The 21851-nt window shown below is 33.4% G+C and overlaps 1 protein-coding gene across 1 annotated transcript; it reads left to right on the top strand.

Moving 5' to 3' along the window:
• The first annotated feature begins 3407 nt into the window (after positions 1 to 3407).
• Positions 3408 to 11988, top strand: LOC106468098 (protein TRC8 homolog). The gene is given in 4 exon segments (XM_013928503.2): positions 3408 to 3685; positions 7241 to 7481; positions 8195 to 8878; positions 8881 to 11988. Coding segments are annotated over 4 exon segments (1941 nt in total). The 5' UTR covers positions 3408 to 3673; the 3' UTR covers positions 9885 to 11988.
• Positions 11989 to 21851: the final 9863 nt, after the last annotated feature.

Consider the following 21851-nt stretch of genomic DNA (forward strand, 5'->3'; position numbering starts at 1 on the left):
CAAAGAAGTTCCAGACTAGAAAGAAGACTTTGTATTGCTTGTAAGTTTGTGGAACTTTTGCATACAAATCATTGTTTGTAGTAGCTGTTGGTAATAACTGTTATTGTAAATTGTATTATTGTTTGTATATTAAAACATATTTCTATAAAACAAAGAAAACTGTGTGTATCAATCTTGTTGGCAAATATCATAAATTGGAGATATATCGGCATTTATTTAGCTATTAAATTTAAATTATCGTTTAGCTCGATTTAAGACCATTCGAAAATTTTAATACGTAACAAATGGAAGAGTTAACGTTTAGATTCTCATCCATATAAAGAAAAAATCAAACAGAGAAATCAGAAAAGAAAAGAGACTCAGCTTGTTTCTTAGAGTTCAAAGTGACCTTTACAAATCCAACCATTCTACCAGTTGTTCTAGAAGTTGTTCTGAAAAGACCATGAAGTTGAAAATGAGCATTATATAAATAAGTTAGAATATCATTTGTAGAAAGATCCGTATCAATTTACATAAGAAGACGCTGTGCAGACTTTTGGAGCTGACATTTCGATGGTGGGTCAGTCTAAGCTTGTCAGGCCAAGGAAAAAAAAGTTGGTTTGTTCACCTGAGTGATACCTTACACACTCAGTGAGCTAACTTGTGATTGAAGTTTATTCGTCTTTGATTTTGAAATGCAGATAAGAGACAATGCAACCAATTGATAGTACCCTCTGCCTGATGTGGCTAATCTTAACCAGACTAACTATCACTTTTATAATGCACCAACAGCTGAAAGTACGATAACATCTCGTCTCGAAACGTAGACCTTTGGATTCTCATTCTGATAGAAAGTGATAGAAAAAGCAACATTTATAGTTCTATTGAGATAATGGAATAACAAGAATACCACCACTGATGAGTGTTGATAGGTTGAACAGAAGCACCAGACTGAGTTTGCACGATGAAACTGAAAAACTGCTAGGTTTGATAGAGTTGCCTGGAAGACCTCGATGATTAGGAAATAGGTCTGGGAACCTGAGTCTTTATGACTAGAAAAGAAACTGAGAAGTAGAAAAACAACACAGAAAATAATCGTGAAAAGGATTATTATAGTTTGATTATTGGCACAGAGGACTACAAAAAAAAACAACAACAAAAAACACGAAAACAACAAAAACAATCAAAGCAAGAACTACTGAAGATGAGTAACGCAGCATGTTCACGGACTATAGGAATATTAGAAAAAAATTAAAAAGGCGAAAGCGCAAGAGCAGAAAGAGTGTGCCTTATCTGTATAGAAGAGCTTGGTACGAAATGTGTTTTTGTCTATGTTTTATAGAGTTAAATAGATCTTATTCTAAGATTGACCATCATTCTTATAACACGTGCATCGCCCTAATTGTGAATCACGTGCTTTGTTAGGACAAAATATAGTTGTGAAATTCTATTGTTACACACATCTGATTTAAGGTATTTAATGGGATAAGTAGAGAGGTAAAAAACATATACAAGTTAGCATGATTTCTATCAAGACTATTTCTTGTTCTTTTTTTTAATTTTGTCTATTATAAATAAAAAATAAAGGCCTGAAGAAATATAGTCAATTATATCAGAATCCTTTAATATTAAGAATTAATAAACTATTCTAACAAAAAGGTTTCTTTTTGTGAATTTTTTTATCATAGTTGTCAGCGGTAGGTTTACAAACTTGCAATGCAAAAATCCGGGTTTCGATTTCTTGTAGTGGACACAACAGATAGCTCAATGTGGTTTTTTCTAAAACAAACAAACAAATTATTATTAGTTACGACAATACTTAATTGTACAAATTGATAAGGTTTCCAGATAATTCACGCGCCAAAACTAAACCCTATTGAATTCTTAAGCGGAAAACCGACCATTCAAAGATTGGTTATGATATATTATGCGCATATATACTAACAATACGCTAAAAATGTCGCTAACATTTCCGGTATAACAACTCAAAAATTCCTAAAACCGCAACTTTTTCGTCTACTACCTACCTACCTAATCACCTCAGCGCGGCTAGCTCCTAGACGGGTTGGACTATCGCTGGTCAGTAGGTATCTGCTTTTGATATTCCGATAAATATATACAGATTTTTTATAACTGGTAAACATATCATGCACGTACTTAAATATATTTTCAACACAACAGATGGTGCTACATATCGATCAATAGACAATCTCTAAAGGTAAAGTATATACAGGTATAGCATAAAAAAGTAAACAAACATGAGTATTAAAAAATATGAATTTTAAAATGAAGTAAGGATTACATTTAATTAAATTGTTGTTGTGGTTTTCATTCTTGTAAAAGTTATGGCTACCAGGAGCCCTCCAATGGCACAATGGTATGTCTGCGGACTTACAACGCTAGAAACCGGGTTTCGATATCCGTGGTGGGTAGAGCACAGATAGCCCATTGTGTAGCTTTGTGCTTAACTTCAAACAACAAGAACAGCTTCCAGGGATATGGCCATACTACAAGTTTATAGTTGTTGTATCCCTTTCATGGATATATAAAACTTGTTTCTTTGGAATTAAGCACAAAGCTATACATAATGGCCTATCTGTGCTCTGCCCACCACGGATATCGAAACCCGGTTTCTAGCGTTGTAAGTCCGCAGACATACCGCTGTGCCACTGGGGACCTTAATTTTTCAGGAAGCCGGTCCATTTCAAATCTCTCTTTCTTCCATCCAATAGCAGTTTAGAATGTATAATAGAGAAAAGTAAGTTTTCGTTTTCTTACGCCTAATTCTTTTGCGTCATATAAAAACTGAACAAATAAACAGGAAAAAAATTACAATTTTAACAGAAAGTAAAGATCGTTGGTTATTCGTAGAATTGTTATAAGAAGTGCCTAATAGCGAAATAAATGCTGCAATAAAAAGTACACAAGCAAGTAAAGTGATTCTAGTTGGATAGATTTTAAAACGATTTTCAATCTCTACTTTGGTCGGCAAATTTAAACTGCTTCTTTAACCATATGGATTGATGCCAAACAAACTAGGGATTGAAAATCGTTTTAAAATATATCCAACTATTGTCACTTTACTTGTTTGTGTACTTTTAATTGCAGCATTTGTTTTGTTCTGGGTTCTTCTTATAGCAATTCTACGAATAACCAACGATTCCTACTTTGCGTTATTATTATTATTATTTTAGCTATTGATTATTATGATGATGACAAAACCTTGTCGAAACGTTGTACATTTGCTGTTATGTTAAACTTATATTAAAGTTTTTCTTCATTACCCATTCAAGCCGTCTCCAACCATTATATGATTATTATTATGTTTTCTCCTCACTGAAATCTGGAAGGTATGTATATTCACTTTACATTACTATTAACACTACTAAAAGATGGCTCTGTGGTAGTGTTATATGTAATTATGCAACGCGTGAGACAGACAAAAGTGGGTTGAGTTTTATGAGAATAATTTAAAGTATTAAGATGTTCTGTGAATTCAAAAATGAACCAGTCTATTGTATCAAACTATTTTAAATTTATGAAAATTATGAACACAATGTTTTCAATTAACTACAGAATAGTATAAGACTAATGCAAAGTTTAGTTTGTGAAAGACCTCGGTGATTCGTAGTCGATCGTTAGACGCCGCGAACTGATATCGACGAGTAGACAGACGGAAGTTGCGAAACGTTGCATGGTATCATTGGTATGTTTTTCTGTTTTTTTTACTCCCTAGTTAACCCTAAATTTCAGTAACTTAAAATATCTATATTATAATTTGTTTAAGTAATTGTAGACCTTGTTAAAGATTAGATAAGTTCACTGAAGTCAAGCGGTTTATGTATAGAAAGTCAAACATGTGCCTAATAATGTTAATGTAGTATTATTTGTAATATCTTTGAATTTGTAATAATTAAAAATGTAAATATCAAGAAATAACATACAATTAAGTTAACAACTGGATTTCAGAATTTTATTTGGTTCAAGAATTTCGACATTACCAACAGAAGCGAAAGCCTGTACAGTACAGTATACTGCAATAGAGTATAGTATATTTCTAAGACTAAGAGTGAGCATTATTAACATATGGACAACCAGGAACCATTTCTTTAACTTGTTCAAGTTTGTCAACAGTGTAAACCTCGCTCTTGAGAAAAGTAAAAATTCACACCCACTCTATATTTTTAAGGAAATCATTGATTCCTTATTTAAAATCTTGTAAAGTGTGGGACTCAACTACTTGTAATGGAAACTTATTCCATTAGGTAATAACCCTGTTACTAATACTAGTGTTAGAAAACAGTGTATTAACTGGAGCCTAGCCTGTTTTTTCTAAATCATAAACCCATTTCCCCTTATCATATTATCTTCAGAATATAGTATAAAGAAATCAGAGGTCTTTATATCAGTTCCTCAGATAATCTTGTAGTTGTAAATTTCAGTATGATCACCTCTTACCCTTCTTTTCTTGAGATATTTAATCTGTCCTTATAAGACAGCCCTTCCATCCCCATAATCCTCATAGTAGCTCTCCTCTGAATACTTTCCAACAAGTCAATATTGTTTCTTCAATAAGCAGAACAAAACTGTACACAGTATTCAAGTGCAACAGAACTTCTGATTTGTATCTAGAGAGAGACATAACTTCTGATTTGAAATCAGTGTTTTTAAAGTATAAATGAACTAAATTTCTTTTAGTTTTATTACTAATATTAATAGTAATAACTGAGCACTGTTTTAATTGCATAACTGACTTATCCATCACTATGCCAAGAGGGAAAGGATAACAGGGAAGATCAAACATAGTTGATTTACTAAAAGCATAATGGAGAAAATCAAGGATAAGTTTAAGAAGTTTAATTTGACAGATAAGTTGGTAGATTTATAGAACTATAGGAAGTCTAGGGGTTTCCTTAGTAAAGAAATAATGAAATCCAATAGGTTTTATGAGAAACAGCTAGTTCATAATGTTTAACTAACAACAAGGATTTAATATTAAAGTATGTTAAAGGTAAACAGAATGTTACAATGAGAATTGGGTCCGTAAAGGATGCTCATGGCAAGATGTTAATTGAAGACTATGAGTTGGCTGAGTTTTTAAATGTTATTCTTTCTTCAGTTTTTACAAGAGAAAATATTAGCAATATTCCTGATCCTGAGCATTTTAGAGAATATTAGAATTGTCCTGAATCATGTAGATATTAAACTCTTGGTGGTAAGTAGAAATAATGTGAAATAAAAACATATAAAGGAACAAGGAGAGACAAGGTTTCCCCATGGGTTGACAAGAAGTCAAAGATCAGTTATGCAAGCATCAATTTTGTTTTTGACAAGTTATTAGATAGTGGGCAGGTAACTGAGGATTGAAGAGTTGCTTATGTTATTCCCTTTTTTAAAGGTGGTTGATAAGTTGTCCTGGAAACTATAAAACCATTATTCTTACTTCTGTAGTGGGAAAACTAGAGATTGATAAAAGAAGCCTTACAAAATCATCTCATGAAATATTAATGTAGCCAAGATGGGTTCACCAAAAAGAAATTATACCTTAATAATCTCTTATAAATTTTTGAGGATGTTACTTATTATCTGTATGGAGAAAGGGTGTGGACTTTATGAACTTGATGAGGTGATACAAAAAAAATAAGCTAAGAAAGTCATATTAATAGAGGTTGGAGAAAGACTAATTAATTTTATTGTAGGATGGCTGGATGGCAGAAAACAATACTGTTATTAACACTTTTGCAATTGTCTCGTGCAATTTGCAAAAAATTGGGTCACTGGTACAATAATACATGTAATAACTTGCGGTTTTCTTAATGTATCCTTTCAAGTACTGGTTAGATTTTGTTCAAGATCATAAATATCTTATACACAAAGAATAACATTATTATAATTAAGTGTTTTTACTAAAAAAATATGCTATTTTTATTGTAATTACTTGCACTCAAACTATTAACAATTTGATTGCAAGATGATTTTCATTTTAAGTATAAAAATACCTTTCTTCATCTTATAGTTTTCATATTTCATTTGCATAATATCTAGAACCTCCGAAAATAATATCAAAAGTTTTTTAAGGTAAATGTGTATATTTTGTTTTTGATTTTTTTTATCATATCACTAACTCTAGCTATTATCATCAGCATACAATGCAATGGAATAATTAAAATTAGAAAATAAACAAAAAATACATACTATTTAATTTTTTGTAGAATATCTTTAGAGATTTTCCTTTTGTTAAATTCATAATTTGCCTTTTCCTTTTTACATAGATATAATTTTTAATGTTTTATTTACCTTTCTTGTCCTTTATCACTTATTATTCATCTCAACACAAGTCAGCAGTGTCCTCAAAGTCTATTACAGTTTTTTTGCGAGACATGCTTTGGCAAAATGCTCATTCAGCACATAATATCGTAAGCCTTGAGAATGGATGCAAAGCATGATGTATATTTAAAAAATGTTTAAACCTTTTAATTTTTCATTGTAAAACATAACTAGTACATAATTAACTAAAATATAATAGTAAGACCTAAATACAATTTAAGCTATATCTCTAACTATAACATATTTAGGTAAGAAACAACCATAAGTGCTATAGTCAATCAAGCAGCCAACAATACTATAGTCAGTTAAATGTACTTTCATAACAACAACTGTTGTGTCAATTTCAAAATAGCAGTTGTGAGATTATATTTTAAAATGAGCTCTTTCTAATACATATATGTGTATTTAACATCTACATGTAGTCTATAAAGCTCAAACAAATATGTTGAAGGTGGGCGTGACAGCTGTCAGGGGTTTAAAGAATTTGTTACTTGTTTCAACTGTTTTCATTCAGAGAACTTTGAAATGAATGAGTCAAAAGGTTATTTAAGTTGAAAATGCAGAGAGCCAAAGTAGAGAATTTTCATACCTCGTTGGTTGCGTGACAATACATCTGAAGATTTATATACTTTTTAAAGGTTTGTTTGAAATAAAGGACTTAAAACTTGGAGGAAATAAAACTTTAAATCATAACCTACAGTATAATAATAATTTCAATCACATACATTGGTAGTAAAGATGTATAATTAAATTTTGAATGTAACACAGTGACTTGTGCAGAAAAGCATTTAAAGGAGCTCTCGTTACAAAAGGGTTAATGGATTTCAGTCAAATTAACTTTTATGAATATGCAAGTTGTACATGCACATAACTCGGGGCTTTAATTAGAATTTGTTTTAATATCAATTCATTTTTTTACTTGTTTTTATTTTAGCTTTGTGTTGCCATGTCCTTAAGAACAAAGGTTTGGTCATTGCTAAATGTCCTGTTGAGAGTTCCTCCAGTCTTTGTTATGGATTTCCTGATGAATGCTCATCTAGGACTTACACATTACAAGCCAGGAAAGGATGGCTATCAAGGAATGGTTTCAGAAACTTCAATCAAAGACCAGGATCTTACTTTGATAATTAACATTGATGGGTCTCTGTTGACATGGGTCTTCATTTACATGTCAGGTAATTGAACAACTTTCTGTGTAAGTTTATTTATACAGTGTTTTTTTTCCACAAGTTATTTTTTAAGGGTAGTATAAGAATCACTTTCTAGAGTGTTTTTCATTTCTTGGTGATAATTTTAAGGTCTTGATACATGTTATTGAATTTAATTTTTAATCGTGAGGAAGTATAATCAGTGGAATTGGACCAAGTAAATCAATTTCAGATACCAGGACATCTTGAATCATGACAACAAGCTAACATCCATATATCTATATGACATTTCTTTTAAAAGAACAACTTGGCTCTGAAAGTTTCTGATAAAGTTTAAATAATTAAGGATTTACATACATGGTCATACACTTTACATAATAGCAGTATTTGTATGTGCATAAGAGAGATTAAAGGAGTACTGGGCTATATATGCTACTTTTTTGTCAATTAGGAAAGCAAAATAACTTGCATTTTAATAACTGTAAAGTCTATTTAAGATTTTTTTTTCAAAATTGAAAATTCTTGCGGTATTATTTCTATCATTTAAGTTGAAATTTTAGTGCATTGTTGTGTGTTAAAATATTTTTTTTAACTTATCGCTATTCGTTAACTATAGGACTAAAACTTTAGCATGATTTTTACAAGAAAATATTGATTAAAAGAATAATAAATAACTATGTTTTGGTGTTTATTTTTAATAATATTTTTAAAAAAATTCACAAATTTAACTGCTTTTTCAGGTTTTTGTGCTGCATTTTGTATGTTTCTTCTAAATACCAAGCAACTGTTGTCAGTTTATCTATGGTTAGCATCAACAGGAGTCATCTTGTGGTCTCACATTGGTAATGAAGAGTACATGAAGTATGCAGTTTGTCTTAGGGAGAAAAACAGTAATGTTGGTTATGAACTTTTAACCTTAAATATCCAGGCATTTCTAAAGTTTGGTGGAAACTATATACTTCAAGTATTCTTGGCTATGATTTTTTGCTTCTCAAACAGTACTTTCGAAAATATTCCACCTAAAAGAATGGTAGGGTTGTGTTTCATTGGACCCACGATCATTAGTCTTTTACCTATTCCTACTACTGTTCTTCAGTGTACACCAGTGATCTCATCTGCTCTATCTTTTTTTTATATTATTGTATCTCTTTTGAGTCATGGACGACTAATCGTTGAAGTTATCATCAGTGGGACTCGTTGGTGTAATGATGTGATCAAACATTATGGCCTATACACACTACTTGAGAACCAGTGGTTAAGACTGCAAGTTCCACAAGTGTTAAGAGTATTTTGGATAACCAGGGTTACAGAACAAGCAGTGCTATTATTGGCAGATAACTTACATAGCAGTAACCCAACTTCTAGTGTGCTTAGCATGTTATTTGACAACTCCTTCACTATTACAAAAGAGCTTCTGATTCAAGGTGTGAAACCCTTGTAGCAGTGCTAGGAATGACAAGTGTAGTTTCATCCATTTCTCATTACATTGGGTACAGTGTGCAATATTTTCTACATCTTGAAGATCCAGAAGATAGGAGTATTGGAACTGTCTCTGCGATTCTCTTCTTTATTCTAGCTTTGCAGACAGGCCTGACAGGAATGGAACCAGAAAAAAGATTTCTACGGCTTTATCGCAATGTCTGTCTTCTTTCTACAGCAATTATGCACTTTATTCATAACATGGTGAACCCACTTCTTATGTCACTGAGTGCCTCCAGAAACACATCCTATAACAAACATGGCCGTGCTCTCAGTGTTTGTGCATTTCTGATTATTTTTCCCTGCTGGTTTCTAGTGTACTTGTGGAGTAAACACACCATAAGCACATGGCTCCTTGCAGTCTCTGCATTTAGTATTGAAGTAGTAATCAAAGTTGTAATTTCTCTTCTAATCTATCTACTATTCATGATTGATGCTTACCATAACTCATTCTGGGAGAAACTAGATGATTATGTTTACTATATTCGTGCAACTGGAAACTCCATAGAATTCATTTTTGGAATATTTCTTTTCTTTAATGGTGCGTGGATACTTCTGTTTGAGTCAGGTGGAACAATCAGAGCATGCATGATGTGTATCCATGCATATTTCAATATATGGTTGCAAGCAAAAGCAGGATGGAAAATTTTCATGAAGCGACGATCAGCAGTGAAAAAAATAAACTCATTACTGGAAGCCACAGAAGATCAGCTGAAAAACTTTGATGATGTTTGTGCCATCTGTTACCAGGACCTGAATAATGCAAGAATAACACGGTGTAATCATTACTTTCATGGTGTCTGTTTGCGAAAGTGGCTCTATGTACAGGATTTATGTCCATTGTGTCACAAAACTTTGTACAGTGTAGAATATGAAGAAGCTCTTCTACTTAATGATACAGAAAGCCCTGTAGTAGTAAACAATGAAATTATTCATGGACATCAAGATTAATATTATCATAATTTATAATACTAAAATATTTATTTAAAATTGTAATTTTTTGAAATGACTGTTATTCACCACATAATTGATATTGCTTTTTAAAAGTCCTGTTGAGCTAATTGTATATTAAAGAAAATTAGTTTCAGTATGGCACTATACTAAGTATTGTGCTTAGGAACAAACAGCTCAAAATTACAAGTCTACTAATTATATATTAAATGTTAAGTTATGGCCTGCTTATAATTTTCAGTTCATTTTTTCACTAACAATGATTTTTTTTATGGGAAACCAAATCCATTCTGCTTCATAGGGTGCTCAGAGCATTTTGCCTGATAATTAATACATGCAGCATTAATGTCTCTAATTAAAAAACTTATTTAAATTTTCATTTTCAATTTGTAAATGAAATTCGTATTTTGATTTCTCCTTATTTAAATATGTACATAATTGCCAAATGTTTAAAATAATTTGTAATAAGTTTTAAAGATCCTATGCTGTATATACAAGTTTAAAGTTTAGCATTGAAGGTATTTTGCATGCTATAGTGGGTATCTATGATTAAGAAATCTCTTAGTATTCATTATATTCAAACATATTGTCATTTAAAGTTTGTATTTCACATAAATGATTTTGTAATCTTGTCTTGTGTCATTTCTGACTTAAAGGTTTGTTTAAACAAGTTGGTGTCTTCAATAAATTAAGATGCCGAATAGTATAGATTAGTTATTCAAGATAATTTTAGTTCCCCCACAAAAGCTTGCTTTTGTATTTCTCTACTTGTTTAGGAACTGAACTTGAAACTAACAGATTAATATGTAGAAAGATAACACAGGTATATAGTCAATTTATGTATAATTTAATCTTCAGTTCTTAAAGCTTTTATTGTTTATTACAATTACACCTGCCATAGTGTTTTTATCTATAAAAGGGGTCCATTCAGACCATTTAATAAGAACGTTAAGATTTCATTAATGTTTATTTATATAAGGCACTTGAAAGTATTATAAATGGATCAAAATACTGTTGTAAGTATTAGATGTACAAAAATAATAGTACTAGATAATGAAACAATTAGAATTTTGACATTATATCCTTGAACCTATGTCATAGAAGCCAATGCTTAGTAACTGTATCAAAGTTAACTTAATTCTGTATGTAGAGAAAAAAAGATTTAAAGTGCAAATATATTTTATTTAATGTAGATATAGAGTCCATTTCAAGTTTTTAAGAGTCCACATTTGTATATGATTTTGATGTCTAGTGTCAGAACTGGCATCTTCAGGTAAAGGTATGGATTTATAAAGCACATTTGACAAAATGAATGGCCATATTACAGCAAAAAATTAGACAGTATATGTAAGTGTAACATGGTGTTGTATAATGCCTTGCTGTAAATTAATTTTTATTTCCTCAGAACAATTTTAAGGGCATAAACCTATTTCATAAACAGTGTCCTTTCATGCTCTTATAAAATGTTTTCGTCACTTGGGAAAATTTTGTAGTCTGATATGCACATGTATATCACTTCATATTTGTTCAGTTTGTTTTTGCACACATACAACAAATAACTTTTTATTACTATAAACATTTACTTCTTTGTAGACTTAAGTTATGATTCCCACAACTTGAAAATAATTGGTAAATCACAACTATTTTATACAATTAGTGCTACTCCAGCTGCATATCTGTAAAGACCTACGAACTAATTACAAAAACAATGATTACTCACCAGATTGTATTGTAATACTTCTCCAGTTGGGAACTTGGACTGGTAATATAGTTGTATAGTTACCCTTTAGTTGATAACCTATTACTGGCAAAGCTATATAGTTATCTTTAATCCATAACCTTGATTAATGGCTAGCTCATGTGGTTTATTTTGTAGATACTATTATAACATTTCAAGTCACAGTTTTTGTGTCAAAATAAATCATCTTTTATAATTTTCTTACTAATTGTATATTTATGTATTTTTTTTTTTATAATTAATTGATGTCCTATCTACCCCTGAGAAAGGGAGTAAAATTGTACTTTACCAGGTATTCTAAAAAAAGAGATGTAAAGTAAGTATTTAAATATTTACACATATTAAAACTTATTTATTTATTTATTTGAAATATAAAGAACTCAACTTATAAATAATTTTTGGTTAAAATTTTAATGTGATTATTTAAAAATGACCATTCTGTTGAATGATGCGAGAATTAAAGAATTGTCTTTAGCAATCATACAATTGGACCATTTGATAATGGTGTTTGTGAATTTATATTTTTATGTGCAGTGAATATTGACTTTTTCTCAATAGTATTACAAGAATTTAAAAATTGTTCTTTATGTCTGAAATGGCAAGAAACATTGTTCTTTAATTGTGATGGTGATTTAATCTTGTGATAGAGAGGGAAAAAATAGCTTGAAGTTTTTTCTTACAAAACAGTCATATAAACAAATTTACATTTTTAATTTAGTAGTAAGATATTAGAATTTTTATAAGGTCTTTAAAAAAATCAGAAGCATTTATCATACTTTTATTTCAATAATACACAAGACATCCATTACAAAATACACCATCAAAGGCAAATAACTTATGGACTTTCATTCATATTGGTACATTTTTGTACTCTCTGAGGCTTCAGAGAGTTAGCTAATGGTTACTAGAATGTGTTATCCTTGCTGTTTAAGATACTAAATTGCACAGTACTGCACATGTTTTAAGCTGTACTCATTTTATATTTCAATTTGTCAAATGCTGCAGTAAACTTATTGTCTGAGAAAATGCCAAAATGGATATGGATAAACCTAGATGGTGTGACACCTTAGCCAAGTCACTTGTTAAAACTTTAGTAAATTTATTCATAATTCTAATTTCATCATTCATATTTTATTCAAAATAATGTTTATTGACTTGTAAGTCAATGCATAGTCACTTTATTTGAGCAAGCATTTTTCTTAAACCTGTGTGTGTGTGATGGTCATAAAAGTATACTTATTAGTTTGGACATTTAACACTTGGGTATTTCAATTGTAATAAAAGTAAGTTAAAATAATTTGTTACTGTGTAGTTCTGGTTGTGTCTTGGACAAAAGCAACACACAGTACAATGATAAACATGGATTACTTTTCTTTGTGTTGCTTTTATTGTTCTTAAAAATTAGGTTTATCTTAATTTTCATAAATGCCTAATTATTTTTATAGCTTATTACTTTTTTACTTTAATTTTATTTCCAGTGATGTTTAGTTAATCTATTTTATTGCACACACATACAAAAGATGATATTAGTAGAAAAGAATTTGTTTATTTTTAATCATTCTTCTAGAATGAAGGTTGTAACAGATTATTTTTACGAGTTATTTTACAACAAACTTTATAAACTTAATGAAGCAGCAAGAATTGTTTTGACATGTACAAGCTATTCTTGAACATTTTTTTGTTAGATACAGAGTCAAAAAAGTAACATAGGGAGACGGAATGCTTCATTCATTCATTTCAAAGGGACCTGCAACAGCTGTACTGGCAATACAGCTTCAGCTATAACTTTCTACAAAAATAATTACATAGGTTCTTTTACCTCCAATGCTAACATGCACACAATATCTAGAATATTGATGCCTAGTAAATTTGCTTTTTTTTTTAATAACTTCTACATTTTAATCTGCATGCCTTTTTTAATTTCCTGTTGTTTCATGGGAGATAATTCATACTTATTACTTGAATAATTAAACTTTTATTTGAATTAGAAACGTAAAATATTAATCACTTTTCCAGGTTTACTTTGCATCAATCTTTCAAGAAAAAAAAAACAAATTTATAATGCACTAAAACCTTAAAAGATTTCGTCTTGGTAACAAATAGCAATCTAGGTAGAGAAACATTTTCTTACACTTACCGTGCAATGACTACATTTGAACAAATATAATTCATTTTTTAGAGATTAAAATAGTAGTATAAAAGACATACTTAACAGTCTTACTAAAATATATACAATGAATATATATTATACTGCTGACTTTTTTATTTCAGTTCAGCAAGGATAGAAACAGATTTAACTTTTCCAGATAGCTTTTATCTATGATTCTCTGCTTACAGCTATGTGATAGAGCTAAACCCATACTTTTTTTTTATTTGATTGTTTAAATGTTTCCTATGATATCATCAGAATTAAATATTAGTGTAGCCATGCTATAGAAAAGAGTATTTAATTGAAAATGAGAACACTAAAGATTGATACATGAGGGGCAAGCTTCATTTCACAACAAGAACTTAGAAGTTTGTGCTATAAATGACTAAAGGAATGTGATGTTGTGTTGAATAGTTCTTTCAATCAACCAACCCATCTAATGCTTCCAATATAATGATGCTGTCACCTTGAACAACTTGTAAAGAATTAAAATATTTTAATATAATTATAGTTTAATACAAACTTATTTATAAATATTCACATAAGGTAGAACAACAATAAACTGACAACTTATTGCATTAAGATTTATAAGTGTACCAATAATTTAGTCTGTCTGTTTTTACTTAAGAAGTACTGTTTTATAAACATTTTTTCCCACTACATATTGAAGGAGTTTTAAGAGGCAATTGGATGAGTGTTTTGGAGTTCAGAGTGGATACAGGAAAATATTTTCTAAATATAATTTTCAGTAGATTGATAGTGAAAAATAGAATAGTCTAGATGAGCCACATGGCCCATTTTTTATTCATTGGAAATTAAATAAATCATTCAAATTAAGTTCCTTTTTTTATATATGCCAACAAAAAGATAAAACTATAAATGCAGTATTACTTTTTATACTTCTATAGAATAAAGAGTAGATCAACTCGGTGCTCTGGGAACAAATCTTTATAAAGAGAGAGCTATACATTTACAACCACACTTTATACTTATCTAATATTAATTTATTCTAGACTTTGATGTGATATATATTGTTTTAATGTGCTTTTTGCACTCAGAAGTTTTCCATTAAATATTTGGAAAAAAATATAGGATAGTAAATAACAAACTATTACAAGATTTTTATTCAAAATATTGTGTGTATCTTTATATTTTGCATGCAATCTTCCTATCAACACTTCACACTTTTCCATTAAAAACATAGGATAGAAATAAACTGTTATTTGATAGAAACGGGTATACACCAGAAAACTGGCTGTAAACATAAAAATCAGTGCACCAAATATATACTTCTAATCATTACTACATTATGTTTTTCTTCACTTTTATTTTCTTCAACACTTTCATCTATAACCAGGTTCATGAAGAGTTCAAAACCCACCTAGAACTCCTGTTACACTTCTCTCTTCATTAAGCTTCATTCATTTTGTTAAACTGGTGTTTAATGTAATACAAATCAGTTGAAAAAATTAATCCAGTTTTCTAGATTATGATAAATACAGCATTTCAAAATAACTTATTAGCATTTAATTCTATGTGTTAATTTTTCAAAATTCAAAAATTGAAAACTAGCTGTAACAGGGTTTGCTTATAAACAATAAATAATTTTTCATCCATAAACTTGACACCTCGTGGTGGATTCCTGTATGTGGTGAGGGGACCTCTAAGAGAAGATTCTGTATTTTCAGTTTACCTCCTCTGGGATGTCCACCCACATGTTTGCCGTGCAAGGCGACCCATGAATGGGAGGAGAGGATCATGGTGGTTGAGGGGTGTCAGTGGCAACACACCACTTTGGCCTTGAATTCCTGTAGACAAGTGGTCTTGGGGTGGTTCTCCCAGGGTCAGTCGGCTGGTCCTGTTGGGCTAGGGTCAACTAAGTACCAGTGTTGGGCATTCTCAATGGGTGTTGTGGACATTGTGTTTGATACTGTTGTTTAGGTATGGTACTCACAAAGCCCTGGCATTGTAGTGTGTCCCCTCGTGGGATTCCAAGTTGGGTGGGGTCAGTGGGCACTGAATCTTTTTGTTATGGATCTCCCATATTCTGAAAAAAATAAACCAATAAAAAAACAGTTAATAGGTAAGCAACCATATTTAGAAGACTTTGAACAGCAGTCTCCACCCCATTCTGCACCTGTACCTCATTTTTTCATCTTGTATTCTTTATCTGACAAACCTTTAGGGCAAATGTCTCTCTCTTTTTATTCAGAAGGAATTAGAAGAGCCTGCTGACTCTCCAAAGTCAGTGAAGAAGCTACATTCTGGGGAGATCTTGGTGGAAATGTCTACACCAAAACACAGTGAACTCCTCCTGAATTCGAAGGCCATTGGGGATATACCTATTGAGGGTACTCCCCATGCTACTTTGAATTCCTCCTGAGGAATGATTATTGAATAGGGATTTACAAAACATTTCCGAGTTGGAGATCCTCATCGGATTCTCCAGCTTAGGACTTTCTGCTGTGTGACGTATCTCCTCTCATAAAGAGAGAATTATGCTGCTTATCAGTGTTCTTGTGTTGCCATTTACATCATCATGTCTGCCTACCTCTGTCAAGACAGGTTATCTAAACCGTAAGGTATGACCATATATTCCTAACACTCTCAGATGTTTCCATTGTTAGTGGTTCAGACATTCAAAGGCATCTTGTAGTGGTTCTTTGATGTGTGCTCGTTGTGGTGGTAAAGACCAGGACACCTATGTGTGTCAACTGGACCCTCACTGCATCATTTGTGGTGGTTCCCACCAATCTTACTTTAGATCTTGCACTAAGTGGGTGGAGGAAAAATAAGTACAACATTTACTTACTGTAAACAACTTTTCTTACCCTGAGGCTTGGAAATTATTGTTCCCTGTTCCATCTAAGACATATTCTGCTTCTCTCCATTCCACTGTTACATTGGGGGGGTGCAGACAGGTTTTTCTGTGCCTCCATAAGGTCTTTTGCTCTCTGTGGATACTAGAGTTGACAAGTCAACACCTACTCCTGTCACTATCCCCACTGTTGCATCCAGTGACTGCTTGGGTCCGTCTCCATTGGCCTATGGGTTTCTCCTTACCAGAAAAATTCCTTAGACCTGCTGATACTATTACCTTTGTGCAGTTTTCTTTATAACAGAATGACAGGTTCTGTGATGGTCGAGTCCATGGAGGTGTGATACTGCTGGTTGACTAGCATGTACCCACCTTGTCTGTGCCACTCAATACACCCTTGGAGGTTGTCAATGTCCTTATCTCTGTGGCTCGTACCTAGAGAGACTTGTGGTCAATCAGACCTTGAGGCTTTCTTAGAACAAGGACAGTTGCTCTCTCCATTTTTCATCTTGGTAGAGTTTTTAATGGATGCAATGGGAATGGTCGTTGTGTTGAGGGTATGTTCTCGAATCACAACTTTCTCTCTTCAGTACTGGTTCTTTTACCTATTTTCATGCATTTTCTCAGTCTTATACTGCTAATGATCTATCTATCTGTTCCCCCTTCAATTTTTTTCTTATTTCTCTTGGAGGGTTGACAGTGACCCATGGGGCAGTGATAATTTTTCCATTGTTTTGAGGGAGGATGGCCATGGTTGATGCCACCCAACACAGGTGCCTCGGTGGAAGTTTGAGCAGAATGACTGGCTCTCCTTCACCACTCTCTTGGAACTAGATCTTGCTGTTGTTAGTCTTCTATCTGTTAATGACTGCATGGAAGTAATAACTAATTGTATCATTCAAGCAGGCACAGAACGCTCAGAAACGGGCCTGGGATGGTTTTTACAGGTATCCCACTCTTTCTAACTGCATTGCTTTCAAGTGGACTAGTGCCCATGCTTGGCAGATCAGACGTCAAAGCCAGAAGAAATCTTGGATTAAGTTCACCTCCAGTATCTCTTCTAACACCAGTTCCAGATTCATCTGGGACAAAATTTGGAAGGTCAATGGGAAGTATTCTTCCCATTCCCTTTCCATCTTGCTCTCCAGTGGCCAGGAAGTTGCTGATGTACAGAGCATTGTCAATACTCTCGGGGAGAGATTTGCTTATCTCTCCAGCAATTCTATTTCTTTCTCCGCCTTCTTGGCCATCAAGTCTCAAACAAAGTGATTGCCTCTTTCTTTTTGGGCTGATCATCACTATGACTATAATTGCCCTTTTACACTGGTGGAACTCCAACTTGCTCTTCATCAGTCTGGCATTACATCAGTCAGGCTTGATTATCTTCATTATGAGATGTTGCACTATCTCTATCCTGCCACTCTTGCTCTTCTTCTGGTTGTTTTTAACTGGACCTGGCAGGAGACCATTTTTTCTGATGCTTGGCACAAGGCTATTGTTCTGCCTTTTTGTAAGCCTGGGAAGGATCCCACGATTTCTTCTAATTATCGTCCTATTGACTTGACTAGCTGTCTCTGTAAGGTTTAGTAGAGAATGGTTAATGCTCGTCTTGTTGGGTTCCTTGCATCAAACAACTTCTCTTGCTTACCCAATGTGGGTTCCGTCAACAATGCTTCACTGTGGATTACCTGATTTGACCTGAAACCTTGATCAGGGAAATCTTCCTCAAGAGAAAGCATCTTTGTTTTTGTTTTTTCTTTGATCTTGAGAAGGCTTATGAAACTACATAGAGATTTGGCATTTTATGGGACCTCCATTCATATGGGTTACATAGTCAGTTACCCTTTTTTTGCAAGGCAGATGATTCCAAGTACATGTGGGTTCAACCCTGTCCCGTTCCTTCACACACAAAGTTGGAGTCCCTCAGTGCTGTGTCTTGAGTGTCACAATTCTCAATATCAAGAACAATGTTATCACTAAACAACTTCCTCCTATGGTTGCAAATGGCCTCTATGTCAACGACTTCCATATTTTTTGTCGGTCGTCAAACATGAGGTTTGTTGAGTGGCAACTTCAGACTGTCTTCACTCACTTGTTGAAGTGGACCACAGCAAACGGTTTCACCTTTTTTTTCTCCAAAACCATTTGCAATCACTTTTACCCAAATGTGATTTACACCACGATATTGAGTTATGTCTTGGTGGTGGTGTTCTTACCATGGTTCCTGAGGCAAAGTTCTTGATTTTTATCATTGACCATAAGCTTACTTTCATTTCTTATATCAGGCAGCTTCGTGTCAAGTGTATAAGAGCACTGAACATTCTCCATGTCCTCTCTTCCACCTCTTGGGGAATGAATCGATGTTCAATGTTGAGATCTATTATACCCTCATACATTCCAAGCTGGACTATGGGTCTCTGGTTCTACAAGACCCTCTGGCTTAAAGATGTTGGACCATATTCACCATCTTGGGCTTTGGCTCTGCACGGGGGTCTTCCGCACTTCGCCAGTCCAGAGTCTGTACACTGAGTCCCACAAACCTCCTCTTCACCTCTGCTGTTTCTAACTTACCATGCTACTACAGCATCCCACCTTGGGTTGTGTCTTTCTTCCTTGGTGGGCTATGCTATTTTGGAATAGATTGTCTGCCATTTCTCCTTTTGGCCTTCGTATCCAAGCACAGCTGGCCAATTTGGGTCTGTCACTGGATGACATTGCTGACTCCAATGATCAGCACATCCCACCATGGCTCATTTCCATATCCACCTGTGACCTTTCTTTGATTCATGTGAGGAAGGTGGATATTCCCAATTGGAAGTACCATCTTCTCTTTGACAAACATCATTTGAACCATCCTTCTGTCCCCGTTTTTACAGATGGTTCAAAATCAGGTGCCTGTGGGTTTTGCCATTTTTTGTTGTGGGTCAGTGGTTGCTCACAGGATCCACTCTACAGTTTCTCAGTTCACTGCCAAGTTGTATGCCATTTTTCTTACCCTAGATCACATAGAAACTAAGCAGTACACTAACTGTACTATTTACTTTGACTCTCTTAGCTCTCTATTGGCCATGGAATTGCTTAATGGAAGTTCTCATTGTTAGAAATGACCAGCCCACTTATCACAGTCTTCTGTTTCAATCCAGTTTTTCTGAAAACTAGGCCATGTTGTTATCTGCTGGAATGAGCTTGCTGACACCACAGCTAAGTCCATCTGCCCTGGTGCTGTTACAGTTGGCAGTCGATTTGGTAGAGTAGCTTCAAAACAAGTTTTTCATTTCAATCCTACTGTTGTTGTTTGGCCTTCTAGTTTTCATAAGGATCAGAGGGAAGAAGTTGTTCTGGCTAGGTTTTTGACCCATCATGCGAGACTGATCTGATGTGTAGCCTCTGTGACACTCAAATAACAATTGCCCATGTGTTGCTTTTGAGCTGTTGTTATAACTACAAATGGCAGTGCTATTTTCGGCATGTTTTTTCTCAGGGTTTACCCCTGACATTGTACAGTGTCATTGGAGATACTGTCCAATTTGACTGTGTTTTTAGGTTTTGCAGGTCATAGGCCTTTTTAATTCTATTTAAGTATTTTTTTACCTGGTTTCTGGGCTTTGTTTAGTTTTTAACTTGATTTATTTTTACATTTTATAGTATTTTTCCTACTGAATCGTTTGTTTAGTTCTCCAAGAAGCAAAATGAGTCATTTCATATCAGATGAATTTTGTATGGCATCCTGTTTCCCAGTTGAGGTTAGAACTACAAAGTTGTCGATGTTTGAGGGTATGGAGCACTGTAACTGATGCCAATGGCAACATTTTAGGTCATTTCTGTTAGTGATGTCACAAGAAGTTGAAAATAATGTGCAGCTTTCTCATCACATCTGTAGGTTTGCAACTCTGCTAGAAGACTCTCAATGAGATCTGCTGCTTTCAAGTTATCTAACTTTGCAGCATATCTGATGCTCCATTTGCTTCATGTAAGATGTCATTCATAAACAGCATACAGTATATGAATGTCTGGTCAAGTTGCACCAAAATGGATTGGGAATTTAATGCATGGTCTCGATTGCTGTCACTTGTGTCAACATACTGCAGAAATTTAATAAAACAGTTAAACCTTGATACAATTGCACTTACAGCATGCACCTGGCAAGCCCATCATGTTTCAAACAATGTTTTAAGTTCTATAGGCTTTTCATTTGGGTTTTTTCTTCTTTGGAATGCAATCCACTGTGCATGAAAATTAGAACCACTTAAATGATTGCAGCAAGTCTGAAGCATTGAGAAAAAGTCAGCCTCAGGGGTAACAGATTTCACACTTTCTATGATGACCAAATTCAGATGATGAGCAAAACAGTGAATGTAGATGGTTTGAGGTATGACTTGTCTTATCTTCTGTTGTCCTTTAATTCATCTAGAATATATTTGGTCAACGATTTTGTTTGAAGTTCATCAGCAACTTCAAAACCAAGAAATTCTCCACGATCTTCTGAATCATTTAAGTACTGAAGTACCAAACTCGTCTGCTCTTTTTAAGATGGGTCTTTAGTTACATCAACTAAGATTGAAAAGTACTGAGCTTCTCTTATTTCATTCAAAATTATATCACTGATGATATTCAAAATGGCATCTTGTATACTGTGGTACATATATTTGGCATTTTTATGTCCTTCACACAGTTGTTCATTTAGTATCTGGGAATGAGCCTTTAAAAAGGTTTTTTATTCTCAGCTGTTTCCCCTTCACGATAACCCCTCTGAGCTATGTTTTGGACAGCTGTAAGTCTTAAAGTATCTACAAGTATTTTAATGTATTCCTTATTTTTTTCACAATCAGCCGGTGAGCTTCATTAATGCACTTCGCTACTGTTTTCTCAGAAAGCATTGATTCAAAATAATTATATTTTCATGCATTGTCCAAATGTGCAAAAGATTGCTTGTGTTTGAGAAGTTTACTGTTTTTTGGAGATTTACCTGTGCACTTTTTCCATGTATTGAACCCTTCAGATACAAAAGGTTGCTCACCTTGGTATTTAGTGCCTGTAATATAATGATGACAGACAAAACAGTATACCTTGTCAGTAGATGCAGAATATTCAAGCTAAGGATATGTGTTACATCATTCAGGTATGAATTTTCATCCATGAGTATTTAGAAAGTGGAAGGGCAAATTGTTCCATTGTTGGGCATTTAGGATATGTCAGCTGGACCACCTACTCCAAGAGTCAGCCTAGGCAGAGTTGATTTTCCATTGCTGCTGGTCGACTTGT

The sequence above is a fragment of the Limulus polyphemus genome, unplaced genomic scaffold, assembly GCF_000517525.1.
Source record: "Limulus polyphemus unplaced genomic scaffold, Limulus_polyphemus-2.1.2 Scaffold2872, whole genome shotgun sequence".
Taxonomy (NCBI): domain Eukaryota; kingdom Metazoa; phylum Arthropoda; class Merostomata; order Xiphosura; family Limulidae; genus Limulus; species Limulus polyphemus.